This window comes from Cygnus olor, chromosome 5, assembly GCF_009769625.2.
Source record: "Cygnus olor isolate bCygOlo1 chromosome 5, bCygOlo1.pri.v2, whole genome shotgun sequence".
Classification (NCBI taxonomy): Eukaryota; Metazoa; Chordata; class Aves; order Anseriformes; family Anatidae; genus Cygnus; species Cygnus olor.
The window spans coordinates 28,112,494-28,136,220 of record NC_049173.1 but is presented as its reverse complement, the minus strand read 5'-3'; the positions used below and the strand labels follow the sequence as shown (position 1 = coordinate 28,136,220).

Below are 23,727 nucleotides of genomic sequence, written 5' to 3'. Positions count from 1 at the left end.
GGATTGCTTTCACAGGCAGGCTCGGCAACGTTTTTCAGTGCCAGGGTGAAGGGCAAGCGGAGGAAGGAGATATTAACTGGAGTGGCTTAAAAATACGCTGAGCCTGGGATGACCTAGATTACCGAATGGTTGAATCAAGAAACTTCCCCTCCATCACCACTTAAAATGGGAGCCTGCTAAAAGTGCTTGACAGGTTTTTGTGGCACGAACCACATAACCCAGTGATGGTGTCATTAGTAATAAGTCACTCCTGGAAATGACATGTTTTCCTTTACTTAGAACGAGTAAGGCTGGTCCAAAGCAGACACAGTCACCGGAGGAAAATCAAGCCCAGCAGCTCTGGGAGCGTGTCTGTGTTTGTGTGGGTGGAGGGCTTCCTTTCTGCCTTTCTGCCATTTTTCCTTTTTTTTTTAAGGAAGTTCTCCACTCGTTTGGGAGCAGGGAGAGGGACAGGCAGTGGGAGCAGGCAGGGTGGGGGTCTGGGACCGGTCTGTGAGGTCACCCCAAAGCTGCTGGGGGTGACGCTTCGGGAAATGGGGAATTCACGTGAATCAGGAACAGGGCTGATTCATCGGCTCTCTCATCCCAACCGCTTGGGGAAAAAAAAAAGAAAAAAAAAAAAAAGGAAAAAGAAAGAAGGAGCTGGCAATGGGGGTGATGAAATTCAGTGCCAAATGAAGGGAGGGTGAAAGCAGAGCCCAGGCACAAAGGCTGAGCAGGATGGAGAGGAGGAAGCAGGGGGATGCAGTGTGAGCAGGGAGATGGATGAGCAGGGGGTGTCTCCCTCCATTGCATGGAGATGGGTGGAAGCAGAAAAAACAGGAGAGGGCCCATGCTCATGGCTGGCTGGGGTAGACATAGGGGGACGTTGCAGAATTTGGCTTAGCAGTGATTAGTGCAGAAAGCCTGCTTTGCACTGATGGAGGGCGTAACAGGGAGGCAGTTTATCCCTTGCTGCAGCCAGGAGAGCATCAGCCAGGAGAGGGCGAGTTGACCAGGCTGCAGAACACCGGGATTTCACCCGGTGGGACCGCACTGGGCATCGCCAGTGGGGGAAACAGCAAGAGGACGGCAGAGGGAAAACTCAGTATTTCCTAAGCATTGGGAAGCTCTGAGAAAACCCAGGAGCTTCCTGGAGTGCGGTGAGTAAGGGTGACAGTAAGCAGCATTGCATCATGCTGCCGGCGTGAGCAGGCTCCCACCCAGCACGAGAGGCAGGGAGCCGGCGTTTTGCAGAGAGGGATTTTCCCAGCAGCTCTGGGGATGACGTGTGCAGTGCCTGGCCCCGCCACCACCCTTCCTTCCATTTAACCTGCCGCCAAGATGCCGGGCACAACACGGTCAAGGGCTGGGGTTTTGCATTCCCCCCCCAGTCCTCATCATCCCCTGCCATGCCTCGGTCCAGCGAGGCACGTTAATGCATCACTTTAGGCGCACGTCCTCGCCTTCAGGAGCAGTCACGGCAGCTGAACAAAAACCATGGAGGAGAACAGCCACCTCCATGTCGCTCCAGAAATCCTTAATGCCCCCAGCTCTTGGAAACCCTCTCCAGCACCCCCCTGCCCACCTCTGGGGCTGCTCAGCAGCTCAGCAGCCCGGCTGCCGAGCCGGCACGGCCGGGGGGGAGCCGGCGCCGCTGGAGCAGCCGAGACGCGTGCTGGCTCGCGTGCCCGCTGCCCCTCGCCACGTGCCGCCCTGGCAGCGGCTGCCAGCCACCGCAGGCATTTTAATGAGAGCCGGGCAGAGGCCAGCCTCTCTCAGCCTCCTCTCAGGAGGTTTAAGGGGGACAAGCTGGCGGGGGTGGGGGGGCTCCAGCATGGGGACGGCAGCATCCCTGGACTTGCTGGGCTTTTATCTGGCAGGCTCTTGGGGCTGTGCCAGGCTGCTGAGAAAGCTCCAGCACCTGCCCGGGAAGCCTCATGCAGCTTCTTAACACCCGTTGAGGGAACAACGAGGGTGGGCTATAAAGCACCTCTTTAATGGGGTTTGCGGCTCTGGCTGTGCCTGCTTCCCTCCTCCTTGCTGATGAAGGCTGGTGGCACAGTGGGGTGACGTGTCACCTCTCCCCCTTCCTTATGGGGAGCCTTCAGGCTGGCCGTGTGCACGGGAGGCTGGTGGCAAAGACATGTCCCAGCGGCTCAGTGGGGCACTGCGCATGCAAAGCTTGCTCTCTGAGAGGTATTGAGGAGACTTGTGGGGCTGGGGACACTCCACGGGGCTGGGGACACTCCATGGGGCTGGGCACCTGCAGGTGAGGGGCAATGTCTGTGGCGTTGCCCATTACATGAGCTGGATATCCCCAGAGACCACAAGAAGGTGACAGACAAGGCAGCGGAGGGGTCCCCAGTGCCTCTCCCACCTTCTGGTCACCTTCCATGTCCCAGGCAGGTCCCCAACCAATCCGGTTTCATCACTGATGTGCTCTGGGGGGAGCCTGGTGAAGAGGAGGATGTAAGTGGGAAGATGGGTTTTTTCCCCTCCTCTGTTTGCCACCAGGGACCACCTCATCCCCAGGGCTGTGCAGAGCAAGGCTGGGGGTGATGCTGCTAAGGGTTATTTCTCCAGGGGCTTTGCTGAATGAGCCCCCAAAATTTTGGGGGTTGTTTTCATCCCCCAGCCTTCCCCAGCACCTGCCTAATGCTGTTTTTTGGCTCCTTCCTTCATCTCCAGCAGGAGCATCTGCACCCAGACATCTCCCACTTGTCCTATTGTCCCCATCCCTCACCTCCACCTGACACATGTGACTGTAGGAGACACAGAAATGCCGAGTTTTGCCAAGAAAACACTGTTTTTTTTTGCTGGGAATTGTTTTGAAAGCCCTGAGGAGCCACCAGCAGCCTGTGTGTCCATGCTGCACTGGAAGCAGCTCCTCACCAGCAAGCCAGGCTGGAGGGGAGCATCAGGAAGGTACTGGAGACCCTTAAGCACTCACTTCACCTCTGGAAATCCTTCCTGAGCCTAATTCCCGATGTGCCCAGAGAAAGGAAGACCTCTGGGCGCTGCTGCTCTCTCCGAACAAAGCCATGGCCCAGGGTATGGAGGGGAAAGCCCAGGTATCGGTGGGAGCCCTGCCAGGAACACTCACTGCCTTTGGGATTGTTTGGGAGAGCTGCTTCGCTTTCTAAAAATGCGAGGCATGCTGGAGCAGCCGGCGCGGGTGGGGTGAGAGCCGCGGCGAGGTCGGACTGGTGGCGGGCGCCCGACTCTAGGGTTTCCCCCAAGCAGCTGCCAGCAGCAGGGTGGTGAGTGTGGGGGAAATGAGGACAGGAGGGACGGGGGCACGGCCCGGGGAGGTTTGCTTGGGGCCAGCGAGCTCCCTGTGCCCCTGCTGGTGCTTCCCCGGGCAGAGGCGGGCAAGGGGGAGACAGCGACGCCAGCAAGCGGCAGCATGTCCTGGCCTGCTGCAGCTATGATGTCACCCCACTCCTGGCTTTGGAAGAGGGATTTGAAGCCGTAGGCAGCCCCAGGCGGCTCTTGATGGGTATGAACGAGGGCGAGAGGCTGGGGAACAGAGGAGACACCGTTCTCAGGCTGTACGTGCACCCCGCTCCCCATGAGCACGTTGGATTTCTTTTCCAAACCCTCCACGTTGTTGTGCGCAAGTCAAATGTGCATCCCATTAGACCCCTTCCCCACCATGCAAACCTTCCTGCCCCCACTTCCCCATCCTGCAGTCTGCCCCAGCAGCTCCACATGTGGCAGCTCGAGCCGGGGGTGTCACCCAAATGTGTGCGGGGTGGTGATTTTCGCTCCTCGGCCACGGGGACGCGGCACAGGGGTGAGCGGTAACCGGAGCTGCACTGCACCTGCGCTGGGCCTCCTTCCTTTGCTCTGATTTAATGCCCCAGTTGAGAGGTGATGTCATTTCGGAGGGAGCCAGGGAAAAGGAAGTGCTGGAGAAGATGATAAGGTGCTTTAACTCTTTGCCGGCTGGCTGGGCCAGGTTTGGATGTTGCGGCTGGTGCTAGCCACCAGGAAGATGTAAGCGAGGGAGGAAGAGGTCAGTTGGAGGACGTCTTCTCCTGAGGCTGACACAGGAGCTGCTCCCCTGGAGGAGGCTGTGGCTTGCAAGATGCAAAGAGATTGTGATGGAGGATGACATGAGCATGATTTCGTGCACTGCTCTGGCCTCCCCATCACCTTCACCTCCCAAATGTGGCGGGTGGGTTGTCTGCAGGGCCAGACCCTGCCTGAGCCTGGGCGCCAAGCAGCAGCCAGGGAGGTGCTCCAAGAGGGTCAGCAGAAATGCTGCAAGGGCCTGGAGAAGGTAAACTGAGTGTGCCAAGGCTCCCCTGTCTCCAAGGGGAGAGACTGAATGGAAAGGTCATTAGTGAAGGATTGTTAAAAGGTCTTGTTCAGCTGCAGAGATGGGCAGGGATTCCTGTGGTGCTGGATCCTGAGGCTGGGACTTTCAGAAGGATCTCACGGAGGTGTCCAGGTCCCTATAACAGCTGAAGGCAGTCAAACCCCAAAGTCTTCTCTGGCCTCTGTCCAGCTGCATCTACTCACCTGCATGACAGGGAAAACCTCTGGGGAGGCTGCCTGGGCTGATACAACCCAGGTGCTCTCCATTGCACCAAGCTGCCACCCACTGCTTGTTGCAGTACATTGGGTGAGGCTTGCTGTCACGTTCGGTAAGGTCAGACCATGAAAAATGACAAGGAAATCTGTTTAAGAAAAATTAAATTTCTCCCCTTCTGGCAAAACCTACGCCGCGTCCCCCTCTCCGGTTTTTCAGGCTTCCTTTTCTAATTAGCACCGCTGTACAAAGCAGGCCAGCATTTGGCCATTAGAAAGGCAGGAAATCTGTGAGTGGTGTCGCTGCCAGATTGCGTGAGGATGATGTTCCCAGCTCGAGTGCAATGGCCTGCAGGTCCCCATGTGGTGGTCTGCTCAGAAGTCCCAGGCTTGGGCTTGCTCAGCACAAGCTCACCAAGTCATCCTGTCTCGGTGGGTTTTGCTATCCAAAAGTGATCCTCATTGTCCTCAAGGACTTTCTGTCTTTGTCATTTGTCTGGATGAAGTCATGAAGAGCAGAAGGTGGTACAAGACAGCCCCAAGTTGCACCAGGGGAGGTTTTAACGGGGCATGAGGAAGAAATTTTTCATGGAGAGGTTGGCCAAGCATTGGAATGGAGTGCCTATCAAAGTGGTGGAGTCCCCAGGGTAATGATGGTTGTTGGCTTTTTGCTCTGCAAAGCTCTGCTCTCATTGTCGGGGATTATCACCATTTCACCCCCAGCCCTCTGGGTGCAGGTCCTGATGGTCCCAGCCTGGCTGCTGTGAGCTCAATGTCCCTGTTTTCTTTGCAGGAGGCTTTGCCACCTTCTCGTCCTGCTTCCCGGGGCTCTGCGAGGGGAAGCCTGCTGCCATCCTGCCGATGAGCATCTCCCAGCCGTGCTTGCCCGTGGCCAATGTCGGCCCCACGCGCATCCTGCCGCATCTCTACCTGGGCTCCCAGAAGGACGTCCTGAACAAGGTACAGCCCCACTGAGGGGACACGTCTGGGAGAGGGCTCTGTTCGGGGACCCAAAAGTGGGCAACGTTTGGCCACGGGGAGAGAGAAGAAGAGAGGGACGCTGCCCTTCTAACAGTGCTGGAAGGGCAGCGCCGTGATGGCATGGCAGGGAAGGAATTTTGTTTGGAGGGAAAATAGTAACAGTGAGAAGAAAGGAGAAATCATAGTTAAAATGCCACTGGGCACCTACTGCAGGCAGGAGGGAGCCAGGCAGGCGTCCTCACCCCAGGCAGGAGCAGGGAGAGGGACCGGGGCAATGGAGGGGGGTAGAAAGAGAAAGGAGGGAGAGAGAAATCATATACAGGGAGCAAAGGAAATGAAAGAGAAAAATGCCAAGAATGTGAGCCTGGGAACTGGGCTGGCTCCATCGAGCTGAGTTTGGGCTCTTCAGAGCCTGCTGGGGACGGCCCCACCGCGAGCTGGGGCGGGCAGGGACTGGCCACCAGAGAGCCGCAGCCAAAATGTCCTGAGGTGCCAACGTCAGGCAAGAAAATTGATGGTTTCCTTTCCTCCCCAACTCCTCAGAGGGTTCTGTTCATCTTTTGGAGCCGTGTTTTCTGCCAGCATGGCAGTGAGGTGGCCAGAAGATGATCCGTCAATAGGCAGCAGACCAGGGTCAAGTGCAGATGGTGACATGGGTGACGCTTCTCCTCTCCAGCATGTCGCAAGGCAGAGGTCCCAGGTGGCGGCTCCATGCACTCCCCTGATGTGTGGAAGGACTCCTTTATCCCCATATTTCTTTCCTCCTCCTGTTTAATTCTGGGTCTTCCCTGAAGTAGTGCAGGCCAGGCAGCTGGCACAGATGTTCCCCATTTTTATGTGCAACCTGCCCTTGATTATACAGGTGATAAGTGATCTGATGGGAAGGGGGAGAACAGCTATGAATTTTCTGTCAGCAACACATACAGGCAAAGCTGGCTTTGCCCCAGGAGGGAAGGAACTGAGTTTGGTGTGGATGCAGCACCCCGCAAGTCAGTTCCCTGAGGGGTGGTCCGTGGGTCACCCCCTCTTTGCAATTTTTCGTCTGATCCTCATTATCTAACATCTCGCCTGTGCCATGGCGTTTTATTGAGGCAGAAACAAGGGAAGTGATGGTGGCCATTGAGTGGTTGAAGCAGAAAAATCACAGAAAACGGGTCCGGGTTCACTCCAGAGTCAGAAAGAGGGAAAAGTCGGTTCCTCCTGTGAACCAGAGAAGAGCGTGTGTTCTGAGTTATTGGTGGCTAGAGCCTGAAGTCAGTGGTTTATGTGAGCCTCTTCTGAGCTGAATTCAGCACGAGCTAGTGAAGAACTGTGAACATCTAGCAAACCTGTGAGAACTCCCAATATGTTTTTATACGGGTCAACATTTTTTAACATAGGGTGCCACCGATAACTCGCCCCACTCTGCTGGTGAGGTGCCTCCTCTCTCTCTGAACTGGTACTTTCTGAGCTTTCAGTGAGAGTTTTCATTGGTTCTTTCTCTCATACTGGGGTGCTTGGGCTTTCCCCTCCAGGACCCTCTTCCAAGGCTCTTTGGTCATGCCAATGGGCCAAAGTAAAGATCTACTGAGTTTCAAATGTGTCATCTAAATGGGCACATCCTTCTTAGCCAGTCTGTGCTGAGCATCAGCCAGGTAGCAACAACGGGCTGATGCTGCTTCACGTAGGCCAAGAAGCAGCAGGAGACATGGGGAAAAAATATTCAATGGGTAACATGTGGGAGTGTGTGGAGAGACAGATCTGCAGCACTCTGTGGCAGCTGAACTCAGCCAATTGTTCAATCCTCTCTTTCTCACCAGGACCTGATGACGCAGAACGGGATAAGCTACGTCCTCAACGCCAGCAACTCCTGTCCCAAGCCAGACTTCATCTGTGATAGTCACTTCATGCGCATTCCTGTCAATGACAACTACTGTGAGAAGCTGCTTCCCTGGCTGGACAAATCCATTGAATTCATTGGTGAGCTTTCATTATAATGCTTACAGACCCTTCAGTTGGCCCTCAAAACCTGGGCTTTTCTTCTGGCCTCTTCCACAGTCTTATTCCCAGCAACCCTTGTCCTTTCACACACGGGGGGTTGAGGGCTGGGAAGAGAGGCTAGAGCCATTTTGCTCACCTCATCAACAATTTTCTCTCTGCTTCCTCTACCTTGCTCCAGACAAGGCCAAGGTGTCGAGCTGCCAGGTGATTGTGCACTGCTTGGCAGGGATCTCCCGGTCAGCCACCATTGCCATCGCCTACATCATGAAGACCATGGGTATGTCGTCAGACGATGCTTACAGGTGAGCGTTCCCTGGAGGATGGGGAGGGGTTGTGCTGGTGTGCTTCAGCCCAGGAAAGGAAAGCCATCTCAGCCCAGAAGAAGAGGGTGGGAGCTCTCTGAAGTTTTGTCTTGCCTTGGCTGTGTCCTGGTGAAACCAAACCAAACCTTCCCTTCACATAGTGCATGCATGGAGGAAGGTTGGGAGCAGTAAAATGAGGTGGGAAGGAGTAAAACCCCCAGAGTCTGAGCGGTGCCAGCTTTACGCTAGATCATCCCGAGGCCCAAGGGGTAAAGGTTCCCCAAAACTCCTTTCTTCGGGGGGTCTGGTAGAAGGTCCTGGATGATGCCCCAAAGAGACCGAGAGGGTAGGGGTGACCCACTGAAGGACCAAACACCAAACAGGGTTGTCTGCACCTCTTGGCAGGTTCGTTAAGGACCGCCGCCCATCGATCTCACCCAACTTTAACTTCCTGGGCCAGCTCCTGGAGTACGAGAGGAGCCTGAAGCTCCTCAAGGCCCTGAAAGCCCAGGGCGACCGGGGCGACGGAGAGACCCTGCAGGACCCAGCCGAGGTGTCTGAGGGCGGCAGGCACCCCGCACCGTCTACCTCAGAGAAGGTCGAGGAGGCACCAAGAAGCACAACCTCCGCATCCCCACCCAGCGACCCCGAGAGGCAAGGTGGGCCTCCCAAGATCTTGTCACCCACGGCGCTGCAGCAGGGACTCAACGGCTTGCACCTCTCCTCGGAGCGCATTCAGGACACCAACCGCCTGAAACGCTCCTTCTCCCTGGACATCAAATCTGCCTACTCCCCCGGCCTGCGGCAGGACCCCCCGGGCCCTCCCAGCACCGGGGAGGCCCCCAAGCTCTGCAAGCTGGACAGCCCCTCGGGGCCAAACGGCCAGTTCTCCCCGGTGCCCGACAGCCCCGACCGGCCCAGCGGACCCGACCTCCTGCTGGAGGCCAAGGTGAGGCAGCGGCGCAAACACCGGCACGCGGCGGGCTCACCGGCCCACGGGCTCAGCCTCAACGTCGGCACGGCCCGCAAGAGCCCTGGGACAGAGGACAGCCTCCAGCAGCCACCAAGGCTCAGCCTTCCCGGCCCACCGCCATCTTCCAATGGCTCCTGGGGGGGTGTCCACCTGGAGTCCCCCAGCACCCCGTCCTCCGAGGGAGGCTGGTACTTTGGCACGGACTCAGCCGGTGGTGGCGGCAGTGGTGGTGGCGGTAGCACCAACGGTGGGACGTTGTTCACTGGCGCCAGCCCGTATCCCCCGTTCGGGTGCAACGGGGTGCCGGGGGGCTGCGAGATCAGACTGAGGGACAAGCAGCGGGCAGAGGCACGGGACGGGAGGCACAGCTGGCACGAGGAGGCCAGCGCCGAGAAGCAGTTCAAGAGGAGGAGCTGCCAGATGGAGTTCGAGGAGACCATGTCTGAGGGCAGGTCCCGGGAAGAGCTGGGCAAAATAGGCAAACAGTCAAGCTTTTCGGGCAGCATGGAGATCATCGAGGTGTCCTGACACCCATCACGGGTGCTTGGAGAGCAACGGGGGGCGGGGGGGGGGCATATTTAAGATGGGGAGAGATGTGGGGAGGGCGGGTGGGGAGTATTTATACCCGTGTGTGCATTTTCGGGAGCGCACATGCCAAAACGAAAGCAAAGAGGAATGAATCCACAGTCAGGAAACATCATGGTGAATGCTTAGTGTCCCCCCCATGCCCATCCTGGTCCCTCTCCCCTGCCCCAGCCCTTGGGGACATCACCCTGGGCTTTTGCACATGGAGCGGTGACAGGAGAGCAGCCCTCAGAGCCCCGTGCTCAAATTTGGGGCGTAAAATTCAAGAGGGAAGGGGCAGGAATTACAATTTGGGGTTGGGAGGGTGAGCAGAGCCTGCTCCTGACTTGGGGGGGGGACGTGGTCCCATGGGGACGGGGCACAGCACCGCTCCGTCGAGGTGGGGAAGGGGAACCCCAGCCACCCCCTCCCTGCACCCTGGTGCACTAAGCATGCGCCCCTGTGTTTCTCTGGCTGAGTATCCTAAAGATGCTGCACTAGAGCAGCCCTATACATATATAAATATATATTATATATAATATAAAGAAAACACACACACACAAAGAAAAAAAAAAGGTAAATGGTTTTACTGCGATTTTTATTGAGACGTAAATAATATTTCAATTTTTTTGTTTTGTTTTTAATTTATTGAAGCTGTTTCATTCTGGCAATGATTTGCAGACAATGTGGGGCGGTACTTTCAGCTCTATTTTTACTGTGTATGGTATTTAAATCTGAAATACGAGTTTCTAAGCAATATCTGAGGCCTGTGGCTCCTTCTATAGCTCATGTCGACGACAAAGATTTTCCCCCATTCCCTCCGGGTGCAGCGAAAAGGGGACAGAAAACTCTTCCGAGCACTTTTTCTAGAAATGAACAAGTGAACAAGCAAGCCGTAAAATCTTCTTGTAACACAAACTGAGCCAGAAAATGTCCCTTTCTGGAAGCTGCTGCCGCTTCTTCCGCTCTCCTTAGTCCCTGTTTGCTTCTCCCCATCCCCATCCCGGCCATCGTTCCCATCCCAGACATTGTTCCCATCCTGACCATCGTCCCCATCCCGGCCATCGTCCCCATCCCAGCTGCCACCCCCTTCCCTCCCCTGGGCTGCCCTTCCTGGCAGGAGAGGAAGAGGAGGGAGTCACCCGAAATGGAGGGAAGGGCACTGGGCATCCCTGGGGATGCACAGGGAAGGGGAAGGCATCTGATGCCACCGCAACATCAGGAGGGGAGGTCACTGATGGTTGGGATTTCTTGGTGGGGGTGTTTTGCCTGCTGTCCCCAGCCCTGAAACTCCTGGTCTGAGTTTTTCTTGGGGAATGTGTTTGCGGGTGCTTCCCCCCTTCCCAGCTGCCCATACCCGTGGGGAGCCAAGCCCTTGCCCCTCCAAAGCCCGACTTCAGGCTTGCTGAGAAGCTGCTTGCTGGAGCTGTAGGCACTGAGCTGCCTCTGCTGCAAAGCACATCTCTCCCTGTGGCTGTCTTTGCTTTCTCCCTTGTCTCGCGCTAGTTTGCAAAGCTAATACCTCAGGGGTCTCCGTTCGTGCGTGTCTGTGTCCTGTGTCATCCTTTGAGCAATTTTTCTTTTCTGCATCCGCACAGTTTTTTTTCTCCCTTCCCCTCATTCCTCCTCTCGTTGTTCATTTCTCTCTCTAGATCAAACTACACATGACAAAAACAAGCAATCTCAGGTTTAAAAGTGAACACAGCCCAGAGGCGCACGGGGCTGCGATGATGTGCAGAGGGGCAGCTCGCCCCAGCTGTCTGCTCCCCGACCTCCTCTGCCTCTGTGTGCATGTCCACAGCTGAGGTGAGCCTCCCTGGAGGCTCCTTGCTGTCCTCGGCTTGGCTTTATTTTTCCTGTTTTTTTCAATGGGGCTGTGCTGGGGAGCCCCTGTGTGCTCCCGCCTGGTCCCCCGAGCTCCCTTGAGAGCACACCACCATCCACCATTGCCTCCAGCAAACGCCTCAAACCAGCTCAGTCTTGCTGACCTGAACCTTGGAGTAGGTAGAAAGAGCGTTCCTCCTCCTGGCCGTGTGGCCACAAGTTAACCTGATGGCTTGAGAGAATGACGATGCTGGAAATGTAGCGCCAGGGCTTTTCAGCCTTCGCCTGCTCAGTTTTCAGCCCCTCACACCCTGCTAGTTGTTGCCTGCTCTGCCAACCTCATCCTGACGACAACCTCATCAACCTCATTTACAATCTACCCTTTCTGCCCGTCATTTGTGCTGTGTTCTCATTGGAACTTGAAAAATTTCTCCCTCCTGGCCACAAAAGGTAGACGAAGTCATTCTCGGCCCATCACCTCCTGCTGCCCTGGGTGGTGGCACCTCTTCCCAAGCACAGTGGGGCTGTTGCTTGCTGCTCTGCATCGCCCAGTTCCTGCCCATCCCGTGGTCCTTGAGGGTCGGTACCAGCTCAGGTCAGACAAATTGTTGGCAGGAATCCGTTAGGTGGAGCTTTGGCTGGTGAAGGAAGGAGTAAGGGACTTCTCAAGTGATTTAATAGGAAAAGGAGGACAGGTTGGCACGGCCAGGTGGGAGGATGACAGGAGGCAGCAGCAACTCATCCCGTTAGCAGACGTGGTGTGCTACAGGAGCAAAAAAGCAGCTGGACTAAGTCAAGGAGGAAGGGGAGAGTGCTGTAAATGAGACACTAAATGTCTGCAAAGAAGCAGATATGTGGTTTGCGTTTTGTCATCTCCACCCTGCAGTGCCCCTGGATGCTCCTCAGCTCCGTTTGAGGCTTTGGGCACTGTGGGCTGCTCTCTCCTCTGAAACCAGAGCACAGAGAAACCTTTTAAGACTCATAGATAGATCATAGCTGCCAGGAGACATTCACCACCCACCTCTGCAGCCTTCCTTTGACGTATTTCATATTCATTCTTCCCCTTGATGCTGGGTGTGTGCGCCAGAAGCCCTCTCATGTGCAATATTTTAAGGCTGCATCCAGAAAACACCCCTTGAAGGGGCAGCTCTGCCTGATCATCTAGTGCCAGTGCTGACCCAAAGCCATGAGGGTCACCAAGGGGCTTGCAATTAACTTCAATGTTTTTTTAAATCAGGCTCTGCCTGGTGGACCACTTTGTCCATGAACCAGAGAGTTACCGTGAGGATGGACATGCGGGCTGGTCGCCCGCCCCATCATCTTGTGGCCAAGCCTTTTTACGGGCGCTCCACCCCAATCCGATGAGGGAAGATGCCCTTGCGGTGGCAGGAGGGCAGAGGAGAGGAAAGGTCCCTCCAGACCAACCCTCAGCTTTCCTTTAGGCTAGGAGGGACATGGCGCCCTTCCCTCCAGCCCCAGCCTGCCCCTGGGGCTGAGCCCCATGGCAGGACCCTTCCCACCCGCAGCTTGAAGGCTGAGCACAGATGGAGGGAGGGCAGAGACCAGGTCGGCAACACCGAGCCAGAGGCTTGGGTTGGAGCAGGCTTGTCCCTAGCCTCGGCAGCAGCGTCCCCAGCCCCTGCTGCCTTCCCAGCCCTTCTCTTTTTTTCTTTGGACCTTCATCCCCGTTACGTCTGCCCCTTAGGAGACTGTGCCCCACAGAACCCCCTCCCACTGTCCTGTTCCCCCTACCACTCTTAATACTAATGATAATAAGCTATCAGTGTTGTCATTGCAATCTATGAATGATAGATTTGAGTATTTATGATTATTATTATGATTATTACGGTTATGATTCTGTACTTTTTTGCTTCTTACTCTTTGTATGTTGCTCCTTGTTTCTCTGTTGTGAATAAACGCAAGGCCCCATCACACCTTCTCTCTGCTCCCGAGCCAGAGGAGGCAAACGCTGCCCCGACAGACCCTTGTCGGAGGGTTTGGAGCAGGATGCGTCCCAAGGGTATACAGACATCCAAACCCAGGGCAGACCCATTCTCTTAACTTTTCCCTTCCCTCCCGCGACTCCTCTCCCTCACTCTGCTGCCTGTCTGGAAGGGGCAGGAACCCACCGGCACCAAGGATGGGGAGTTACATGGTGAAACGGTTCAAGTGTTAGCTTCGAGGAGCATCCAGCTCACCAAGGCAGCTCCCTCCAGCTCGTGGTCCTCTCGCCTTCTTCTCTGGCTGCACCTCAAGGCTGCAGCTTCACCCAGAGGGGTGCGGGGTGTGGGTCAGAGGGTTTCCAAGGCCCTGCTCAGCCCTGGTGCTCTGTCCCAGCAAGGTGCCCTGGGTTTTTCTGTCTCAAGTGGCCTCCCTCCACCTGGGACTGATAAACCAGGGTGCCACAAGCAGGCAGAGCCCAGTCCTTGTTTTTTTATCCCCATCCTTACACAGCTCAGAGATTTTGGGGTGACTGGAAGGGGAATATTGTGCCAGGAGGAGACATGAGGGGAAAGGAAGAGGAACCCCATCTGCACCATGGTGTGAAACACGCCCTGCACCATGCACCCCGGGAGGGTCAGCCTAGTCCCAGGGGCTTAACGCTGCCCTTCCCCAGGAGCCCAGACACCGTCTGCTGCCTCCGTCGCGACTTCGCCTCGTCGTGGGCTGGGCTCCTTCCCATCACCCCGTGCTGGACTCATTCCTGGGGCTGCTCCAAGACCATGCCAGAGCTCAGGTCTCGCCCCACTCTCCGGATCCCATGGGGAACCCCTGGGGTCCCACTCCGGCATCACCGTTCCTACCTCACCCGCGCTCGGGGCGGACGGGGAGGGAGCGGGAAGGTGCCCCTCAGGCTTAGCTCCCGCCAGCATCCCCGCAGGATCGGGCCCTTCCTCAGAGAGCACAGCATGGGGACGGGGTCTCCATCCACTGCAGGGGTCCTGAGCAGGGAAGAGATGCTCTGGCCACCAGCCACACCATGTTCCCTCCGTCACTGTTGGTGTGACCAAAGGTGGCTCCGTTCTGCCCCCTCGGACCCAGAGAGACACCCGGCCCCTGCCCCCTCTCTATTTTATTTATTTCCAGCATCTGCTAGCAGCAGGGCTTTTCTACCCTCTCTTTCTTTTCCTTTCTTTTTGTATTTTGGAACAGCGTGTTGTAATAAATACCCAAATAGGTGTTTTAACAGCTGGTGTCGGCCTTGGTTTGTGGGGGGGCTTTTTGGGATGGGGTTGGAGGGTCTTGTTTTGGGGAGGGCGAGAGATTTTTGGCTGCATCCACCAGACCCGGTGGAGAGCTGGACACACAGCCAGACCCACACATATTTATAGGGCCCCATGGCTGGAGCTGGATTAATTCAAAGCAGAAATAAGCGTCACGGCTGAGCGAGCAGGGGGATAAAAACTAATTGGGGCATTTGTGGACCCACAGACAGGCGAACAACCAGGCTGAGGGTGTATAATGGTCTGTGGCTCCCACCATGCTGGTGGCACCGTTTCAGCAGAGGCTCGCAAGAGCGTTTCCTCGCGTCCCCTGCCAGGAGTTTACGTTGGAGGGAGGCAAAGCCGTGAGCAGGCTCCCCGCAGCGCTGGCTCCAGAAAGCTGCAGCACTCATTGAGCCACACGATTATTATTATTGAGCACAGAGGGGATACTCAGCCCCCAGCAGATGCCGAGGCTGCACCCCAGCTAGATCCCCTTGCCTCCTACGAACCCACTCCCCTCACCCTGCTGCAGCCGCTGAGCACTTTCCTCCCCCTGCCTCTCCTTGCGGTTTGCACGGCACAAACCATTACTGCAACAAGAAACCCAGGAACGTCCTTTTTCCAGCTCTCGGGCTTTTATTGACTCGGAGTGGCTGCCAAGCCTATAAATAAATGTTCCTTGCACTAAATATAGCAGCCACTGAAATAGGGCTGCCGTCTATTTATTTAGCTTGTGGCCTCTTTGAAAGCTCGCCAGCCAGCGCTGCCTCTACCTTCGCTGCGTCCCACCCGGGGCTGCGGCCACCCACTGCGGGGGCATGGCTGAGTCAGCATGGGCAGAAGGGGTCACCCAAAGCCAGTGCTGTCCCCAAAGGTCCCTGCGGCTGGGATGTCCCCAGTGTGGCAGCAGAGGGTGCAGCGGACCCCCTAGCCCTTCCCATAGTGCTGGGGTTAACAGGGTGTTTGCTGGGGCTGAACCACAAGGCGTTTTCATCTCCTGGGAGGACTCAGGACCTCAGACGTGAGGACTGCTCTTGCGCTGCAGACACTGCCCCAGCAGCAGAAGAATGACACTTACCTTGGGCTGCGATGATTCCCTTGCAGCCCCATGCCAGCAAAGGGGAAAAAAAACATCACTCCCTGGAAAGCCACATTTGCTCCTGCAGCAATCCAAGACATTAATAATGCTTAGCACTTAGAGCAAGTTTTGCTAAACATGAGCTAATCCTTACAACACCCATGGGAAGGAGAAAAGTAATTATTGTTGTTGGGCTTGATTTTTCCTTTCCCATGTACCCCTGCAGATGAGGATCGGCTCTACCAGTCCCAGATTGCTCTGCAAATCAGAGGAGGATCACACTCAGCCCAGTTTTTGCAAATAGGAAACCTGGAGCAAAGACGGCAGGCTATTTGCCAGAGGCCACACAAGAAGGCAGTGTGCCTGGGGGAAGTCCCGGCCCCTAATCCCGTCCTGTCAAAGGGTCCTGGTCCCCTTGCAGGTCCTCTCCTGTGGGATGCCAGAGGGATGCTTTGTATGGCTGCTTGCCTTCCTCTCCTCCACAGTGCCACGGCACGAGGTGGTGAGACACCCTGCTCTCAGCGGCAGCAGATGCAGATAACATTCATGATGCACCACGCTGCCTGGTTTTAACCCTGGCAGAGCTGAGACGCTGCCGGGGTCCCTGCTGGGTGCAGAGGGCTTGGGTTTGGTTGGGGATCCCCAGGTAAGAGTGGAGGTAGGCACCCAAGTGATGGGCATCACCCTATGAGGGTGGCTTGAGGGCAGAAAAGGGGAGAGGAGGCAAGACAAGCTTGGGGACAGCATTGAGGTGGACTGCAGGCACAGGCAGCTTGGGCCAGCGTCCTGGGGAACACCAGCCTGACCGGGAGAGGGGTGCAAGCTGCTTCCCACCACATACCAAGCAGAAGGCACCCCGGCACGAGGGATGTCCCTACCATTTGGAGGGGCCATTTTATGGACACAGGTGGCATGAGAGAAAGGAGGGGATGCCCCTTTCGCTAATGGCTCTGCAGTAACAGGGGGCACCCCAAAACTGGAGATGTTTTTCAACGCCTTCATTTTGCTCCCCAGCCACGCTCTTCTCTTTGGCTGAGAGCCCTGCGCTCGGTGTCTGAGTGGAAATACCGTCTGTCAGCGGTACCCAGATGATGTCATTTAGTTTTCCAGGCTTCTGGGCTGAGCCAGCAGCTCGAGCCAGTATGACTGGATGGCCTTTATTTAGCAGGAGCCCAAGTGCAGCCGAGCCCGGGTCTTGGCGGCACCTGGCAGCGGGTTGCGCCCTCCACTGCGTCTCCACCGCTGATGCAACTCTGGCTGCGGCAGGGATGGCAGAGTGCCCTGAGAAGGTCGCTTTGGGGAGGCTCAGCCTGGGACCAGGGAGCTGGGCGGGTGGCAGGGGGATGCTCTGGGGAGCAGGGAGGGGCACCGCTCAGTCGTGCTGCCCACCGGCCCCGGGACCCGACCTGCAGTGGGGTGGGAGGCGCGATGGGCACCCACCAGGCATTCTTCTCCCCCTTCAGCTGTGCCCTGCCAACCTGCAGGTCCCTCTGGGCAATGTGTGTGACCGAGGAGCTATCAGAGCCCTGGGTGCTTTATTTCCCTTGAGAAACTCCATCAGAGCGTGGCAGCATCCTCATCCCCGCATTTGCCATCTCCGGGCTGGGTTGCCGTAAACAAGCAAGCAGACTGGCCCTGGGTGCTTTTTAGCTGGAAAGCAAATGGTTTCACCCCTCCTCCTTCCACTAACACCCCCTAACCTGCCTCTTCTCCCTCAGCAGCAGCTCCTGACAGGCGAGTGGCTAAGAATAGCCCTGCTGCTGGCTCCAGGCTGGTGCTGTTTGCTCAGTGACTCAGAGCTGGCCAGGCAGGCACTTACTCAAAGGGCCCCATTACTCATCCGTCTGCATCGCCCCAAGGATGGGGTTTGTGTCTCTCGCTCGCCTCTCCTTTAAAGATGCTTTATTTATTTCTTTTTAATCAAGCTGTCTTCTGCAAAGAGAGGTCATTACCCTGCCATGGATTTACCGCTAAATATGTTTGCCCCGATCCCAAACGCTGCAACCCCCATTTATCATGTTCCCACGCTGACGGCCCCACGGTGTTGCTCCTGCTCAGTGGCCTGTCAGGGGGAAGCTGTGTGGGCAAGAGAAAATGCCTCCCAAAAATCACATTTTGGGGCATCCGTGCTGAATGCTGGCATGGAGCTGGCCGTGCCCAAATCCAGCCAGACCCTTGGATGTTCCCATCCTGCCACAGCCCCCGCTAATTGCAACCCTCCCTCCTCTCCGCCTCACTGTCCAGGGGATGCTGTTGCGTCTGCAGAACACCTTGGCGAATTACAACAGGCCTCCTCCACTTCAAAAAGTGGCTCCAGTGACCAGAACCGAAAAAGACACCATCTTCCCCATCTGGTTTGCTCCCCCGAGGCGCTCTCTGAGTCACAGCCAGCTGTGCTGGGAACAGAGCTGCATACTGCCCGGCTGGCGTGCGCCTGCCGTGACGTGATGGCCATCATTTTCTTCTCCTGCCGCTGTTTCACCCCCATGGTCTCCACTTTTTTTTTTTTTCTCTCCTCCAGGCTCTAGCCCTCTCCCTACCCTATTGCTTCACGGCATCGCTCTTCCCCCATTCCACTGTCGGGGCAGGACCTACTGCACGCACTGGCTCCTCGGCATGCGTAATGGGCTGACATTATCTCCCCGGGTCACTTCGCTTTGGAGGATTACCTCACTGAGAAAACAGGCACCGGCATGCACACTCGTGCACACCCATCTCATGCAAACAGACCCACCCGCACGGGAACAGGCAGCAGCAGAGGAAGGTGCACCAAAGGCCAGGCAATAAAAGGGGTGAACCGGACCAGGTGAGGACTTTGTGGCCCCCATGGGCTGATGGCAGGGAGGTGGTGGCACAGGGTGGTGAAGAAAGAGGCTGCTTTAATTCACAGGTAAGAGAGAAGTGCTAAGATCTGCCCCAGCTACAGTCTTATGGCTCCGTGCAGCCCTGTTGGGTGGAGTTTGTGGTCCCCAGCATCCCTGGGCCGGGTGGGTCTCTGCAAGCAGTCTGGCTGGATTTAGGATGGGGTACCTCTCCTCACCGCCCTGCCCTCTACACAGATGCTAAGAGCCTGATCCTGTGCTGCTAATGTGGGGAGAGCTTCTCCATCCATCCATCCATCCATCCATCCATCCATCCATCCATCCATCCATCCATCCATCCAAAATGAGCTAGCCACCCCACAAAGCCCTGCACGGGAGAGCTGGGGGCTTGTGCCCCGGTGTCCCCAGCTCTGCAGCACCAAGCCCAGCAGCTGGGGACATGTGACAGAGGGAAGCAGGACCCCAGAGCCCTCCGGGACAGTTTTCCCCAGCACCTGCCTCAAAGCTGGGCCCCTAGCGGGGTCCCAGCCGTGCCAGGAGCTGTGTTCTCACCCTGCAGAGCCCCGCAGCCCTGGCAGGGACCAGCCTGCGAGCAGCCTCTAGTGGCAGCTCCTGACAGCTCTCAGGGTTCGTTAAACCACCAAAATTTTGTCTGTGCAACACCAGGTGATGGGAAAGGAAGTTCACCCTCATTTCGGATCCTCCAGGAGCGCTGCTCAGTGTCTCACTGTGCATGCGTCCCAGCCTGTCCCCTTCATTGTCCCCATGGGGTGGAGGGTCCCCGTTGCTTTCCAGATCCAAGCACCAGGAGCTCAGCAGTCCTCCCTGGCTCAGCCCATCATTTATGGTGTGACCCATAATGCTGCAGCCTTCAGCACCCACAGACCTGGCTTCAAGGCTTGGCTTCAGCTTCATGTACATCACAAAGTCAAAGCACTGCCTCTTGCTGCGGTGTGACCCCGGGGAACAGTGGGTTCAGCCCTGGGTGCTGTGAGGGGAGGGAAAAGCTGCTTCCCCCAGTGCCTTGCACCCCTCCAAAGCCAGGCAGCCAGGAATCAGCACTGAGATCTCTTAGGTAGCAGAATAACCTCTTATGGCATGGGAAATCTCCTCCTTCTGGTTATTTAATGGGGTGTTTTAACAGCTATTTAAGAGACAGAGTTATTTAAGAGGCATGAATGTGGCCCTAAAGGACATGGTTTAGTCCTGGAACTCATCAGGTCAGGCTGATGGTTGGACTTGGTGATCTCGAAGGTCTTTTCCAACCTAACTGATTTTATGATTTTATATCAGAGTGGATTGAAAGGGAGGCAGCCAGCAAGATAACCCAGGGAACTGCAAGGAGTCATCTGGCTCGCGTAACCTCTGTGCTTTCACCTGCTCCACCCCTGACAGCTGCTCAGCTGCGCGTCTGACAGCACCTGGCCAAAGACCAAGCCTTGATCCCCCTCCTCACTAGAAAATTGCTCCATGTGCTGAGAAGTGAGGAAAAAGGATCCTTCTGGCCCTGCGCTCCGCCTCGCCACCTCCCAGGGCTGCGCCAGGCAGACCTGCTGACAGATGCAGAGACAGCATCAAGTCTTCCTCCTGCCCAGACTGCCTGCCCTTGGCTCTTGCACCCACCAAAGCTCTTAGCAATGAGCTCACTCCTCTATTATCGCTGATCCAGGAGTCTGGAGGCTCTCGGAAGCGCGGTATCGATCCCTGCCTCTTGCATGGCCCCCCCCAGGGCTGCAGTTTCAGGAAAGCTCTTTGCCTCTCCCTGCTCTGCCTCTCCTTCGTGGCCTCCAGGAATGCGCTTCCAGGGTGAGCTTGGAGCCGGGGGCCAGGACTGCGGTGAGAAGGATGGGGGCTAAGCCTGGCCTCTGTGCTTTGGCTGTCCATGTGCTGGGAAAAGCCACAGTGGGCATTTCACAAACTCAAAGGAAGGTGCAATCTCCCCCTTCCCAGGGGGTTACGGGTGGAGGACCCCTGGTGCCCTGCATGGGACCCAGCCCCGTGTGGTCTCTGCACATCCACGGCACGGACTTTGTGAAGGCAATGTGCCCAAGGCCTCTTCTCTGTCCTCCCTCTCCCAAGCTTGCAGAGGTGCTGGCATGTCTTGTGCCAGCCGGGAAGCAGGTAACAGCAGCGTCCCTGTGCAAACTCACCTGGCGGCGCTCACAGATAAGCCAGCTCATCTGCCAGGCAGCACTCGCTTATGGTAATGGTCAACTCAGCAGCATTCTACTGCCTCTGAAGGGAAACCCTTCTGAGGTGAGGGGGAGGCAGCAGGGCAGGGGATGCTGGTACTTCTCATCCTACCTGGGTACTCTCCCTTGGAGGACAGACAGGGGCCCAGCCTTGCCCTGTTTGCGGGGACTTTTGCCTTGCACACGGGAGTTTTGTGAATGCTGCCAGCACTGTGCCAGAGTAAATAACCCCACTCCACACCCCAAAGGCTGCTTCTCCCATCTGTTCAGGTCCACCTTGCACAAGCAGCCAGGTGGCACCATGAGGAACTGCAAGGCGGTCAAAAGGGGCTGGTAGAGCTGCAGCCAGGAACCAGGGCTCCTTGCCTTGGTATGACACAAACAGTTTGCAGCCCGGCCCCTTACCAAATCCCCAGGAAGGCTTTCAGGTGCCTGGGTATGCTTCATAAATGACTAATGAGCCTTGCAAACATTAGTGCTCTGCAAGCTGCCAGAAGCAGACCGAGATCAAGCCCTCCCTTGCGTCCATCAGCTCCACCCAGGAAGCAGACTTTGACAACAACCACAATAAGAAGCAGGCGGCCAAAGAAGCCCACAGTGCCCTGAGCAGGAGAGCTGTGATGCTTGCATCACAGGAAGGGGCAACTGCTCACAAGGGAGAAAACCTCCCAGGAAGGGGTGACTGTCCACGAGGGAGAAAACTTTGTACCTGGCACCAGTCACCTTCACACTGCTCCTTGAATCACAGCTGTGGTTTCTCCCTGGAGGCAGGTTTGGGCTCGCATGGGGAAGTCTCTCATTTTTGGGGTGGACTTGTAGACAACAGCCTGCGGAGTGGACAGAGGAAATCTCCATGCTCAAAACCAGAGTTTTTCCTTTAAAAATTGCTCCCACGGCTCTGGTTTGCAGATGGGATGCAGGAGCAGATGCTTGATCTTCTAGAAGGACCAACAGGTGGATTTCTGTACCCCTGTGAAGATAAACTCCAAGGACTTATTTCAGCTGATCTCACACGTACAAATGATAGCCCTAAGGCAATGACCCGTGGCATCTGCTCTAGGTGGCAATTCTCTCATGGCACCACTGGATCCCATTACATCTGAGGAACTTGCCCTGGACAAAGAGGTCTTGCCGTCATCCCACCCGCCTGCATTTCATGCACATTAGCACATTATTGCGTGCGGGGGCCAGAATTTAGCTGACTCCTGGCACTTATTGCCCTCACAGCTCTGAGTCAAAGGAGGAAGAGGACAGGTCACCTTCCATTGCTGATGCTACAAACTAGACATGAAATAAACCCGACCTTCATGTACTGCATTTGCTGGAGAAATCAACACTTCCTATACATAGAAAAATCAATGAAATGTGACTTACCAAATGAATCCCTGCCGGTCTTGGCCCAGGACAAAACCACCTGCATGAAGAGGGCCTCACACTGCCACCTTCCAAACACCAAACCCTCCTCACCCCTCCCAAAGCCTGAACTTCCCTCTGTCAGGCCCACCACCCCATCTGCCCCAGCTAGAAACCGTGCTATTGCTTGAGAGCGACCCTGGCAGAAATCTTCCTCCCGTGGCTGCAGGAAGGGCTCCTGCTGTTCTGATGGCCATCAGATGGTGCCATTGAGTCTTCTGTGGAAGCCAAGCCCTGAGGAGCACAGGTTTGCACCAGGGACCGTGCTGTCTTCTTGCTCCATCTCGCCCACTTCCAAAAAAGACCAAGCGAAGAGATTTTTCTAGCATAGTAAAACAAATGTGGTTTTTCTGTTGTTGCCAATGATGTTACCAAGCACCCGTGTCACTGTTTTTAGTGGATTTTGCACCAGTCTTGCAAGACAGGGTGTATTTTTGCAGCTGGACTCCAGTAATACCAGTATAGGAGCAAGTGATAGTAGTTTAGGAGCATTTCGGCCTCATTTTCCCCAAAACAGGTGTGTTTGCTACTGGAAAGATTTAGAAAAGAGGAACCGAGATCAAGCCGGGCAGAAATGAAAGAGCAGCTGCGTTAGCAAAAGCTCCCTTTCTCAGCGATGTGGGATGCGGGACGTGCTCAGGCAGTCCTAGAGAGCTCCCGTTTCGGGCGAGCTCCCAGCCACCTCCCCCTGCTTCTTCCCTTTTTGTTTTTAGCACGGCATACAGTACAAGGAGAGGAGGGTTGTGCATCAGGGCACGCTGCTCGCAACGCTCTCATCACGTCTGACATCTCCCCTCCAGACATGGGGCCAGCATGTCCCAGGGTTTTGAATTAATAATTCTCTTTGAGGCAGGCTGTGGTTTGCAATGGCTAGAGCCTGGCACTGCCGTCCAGCTGAGGTCTTTACCTGGCATTGCAAATATGCACAGATAATAACTGATTACTGCTTTTCCTGGGTTGGCTTTGGGTTTTAATTGCGCAAGATGAGAGAGGAGAAAAATGCCGGCAAGATGAGGAAGGCTGGGGAGGAGGGCAAGGAGAAATCATTACAATTGCATTTAGTCAGTGATACGTGTGGCTGCTGAGCCGGTCTGGGTGCTTTCCAAGCACGGTGGGAGCCAGCTTCAATTTCACAGCATAATCTTTCCTGCGGCCTTAAAATAACTTCTCCCTGCCCCCAGGGTGTCACAGGAGCTGAAGAGCCATGTGTGCCCCTTCCCTGAGCAGTCCCATGCTCAGCGCTGCCTTATCATCACCTGGGGGCTGCGTTGAGAACGATCACATCACACATGTCACACTGAGGCACCGAGCTCTGGAGCAGAAAGGGGACATTTTGCAGACCTATGGTCTCCCCAGGAGGGTGGCAGGCTGGGGACAGTCGGCTGTTTGAGCTCGTCTTCGGTGCCAGCAAAAGAGCAGCTTCCCCGAACCGCTCGGCAGAGATGGGACCTCGTCACTGTCAGGGCTAATTGCTCATGTGAGACGTATTTACAGAAGCAACTGTTTGTGCAGAGCAAGGCAGACAAACAGACTCCTGTTCTGCCAGGCACCCTTTGTAATCGCTGGGGGATGGGAATCTTTCCATGCGAGCATGGGAGGCCTCGTTTGTACCACAGGCACCAATCCTGCACCGGGCTGGATGGCACTGGCAGGATGCTGAGCCCCCATCCTGACTACCAGGAACGAAGGCCAGGTTCTGGCACAGGAGCTTTGCTGTCCCCACAGCTTGCAAATCTGGGGTTTCTGCAGGGATAAATCCTGCCCTGCAGAAGAAGCAGGTGCAGATGGGGGGTGTGGGGGGGACACAGCACCAGCCCTCGCACCGTGCTCCTTCGAGGAGCCAGAAAGTTGTCCTGTGCCTCTGCAAATAATAG

The 23,727-nt window shown here is 56.0% G+C and overlaps 1 protein-coding gene across 3 annotated transcripts in view; it reads left to right on the top strand.

The window, feature by feature from the left end:
- DUSP8 (dual specificity phosphatase 8) overlaps positions 1–12,905 on the top strand; it is a 39,009-nt gene extending 26,104 nt beyond the window's left edge. For 2 of the 3 annotated variants that reach the window (XM_040558685.1, XM_040558686.1), the window contains 4 exons: positions 5,312–5,478; positions 7,299–7,458; positions 7,658–7,781; positions 8,187–9,356. In XM_040558685.1, coding sequence (XP_040414619.1) covers positions 5,312–5,478; positions 7,299–7,458; positions 7,658–7,781; positions 8,187–9,282 — 1,547 coding nt within the window. In that variant the 3' untranslated portion in view covers positions 9,283–9,356. Of the gene's footprint in view, positions 1–5,311; positions 5,479–7,298; positions 7,459–7,657; positions 7,782–8,186 lie in introns of all 3 variants that reach the window. The other variant, XM_040558684.1, reaches the window with a different exon arrangement.
- The last annotated feature ends 10,822 nt before the right edge of the window (positions 12,906–23,727 follow it).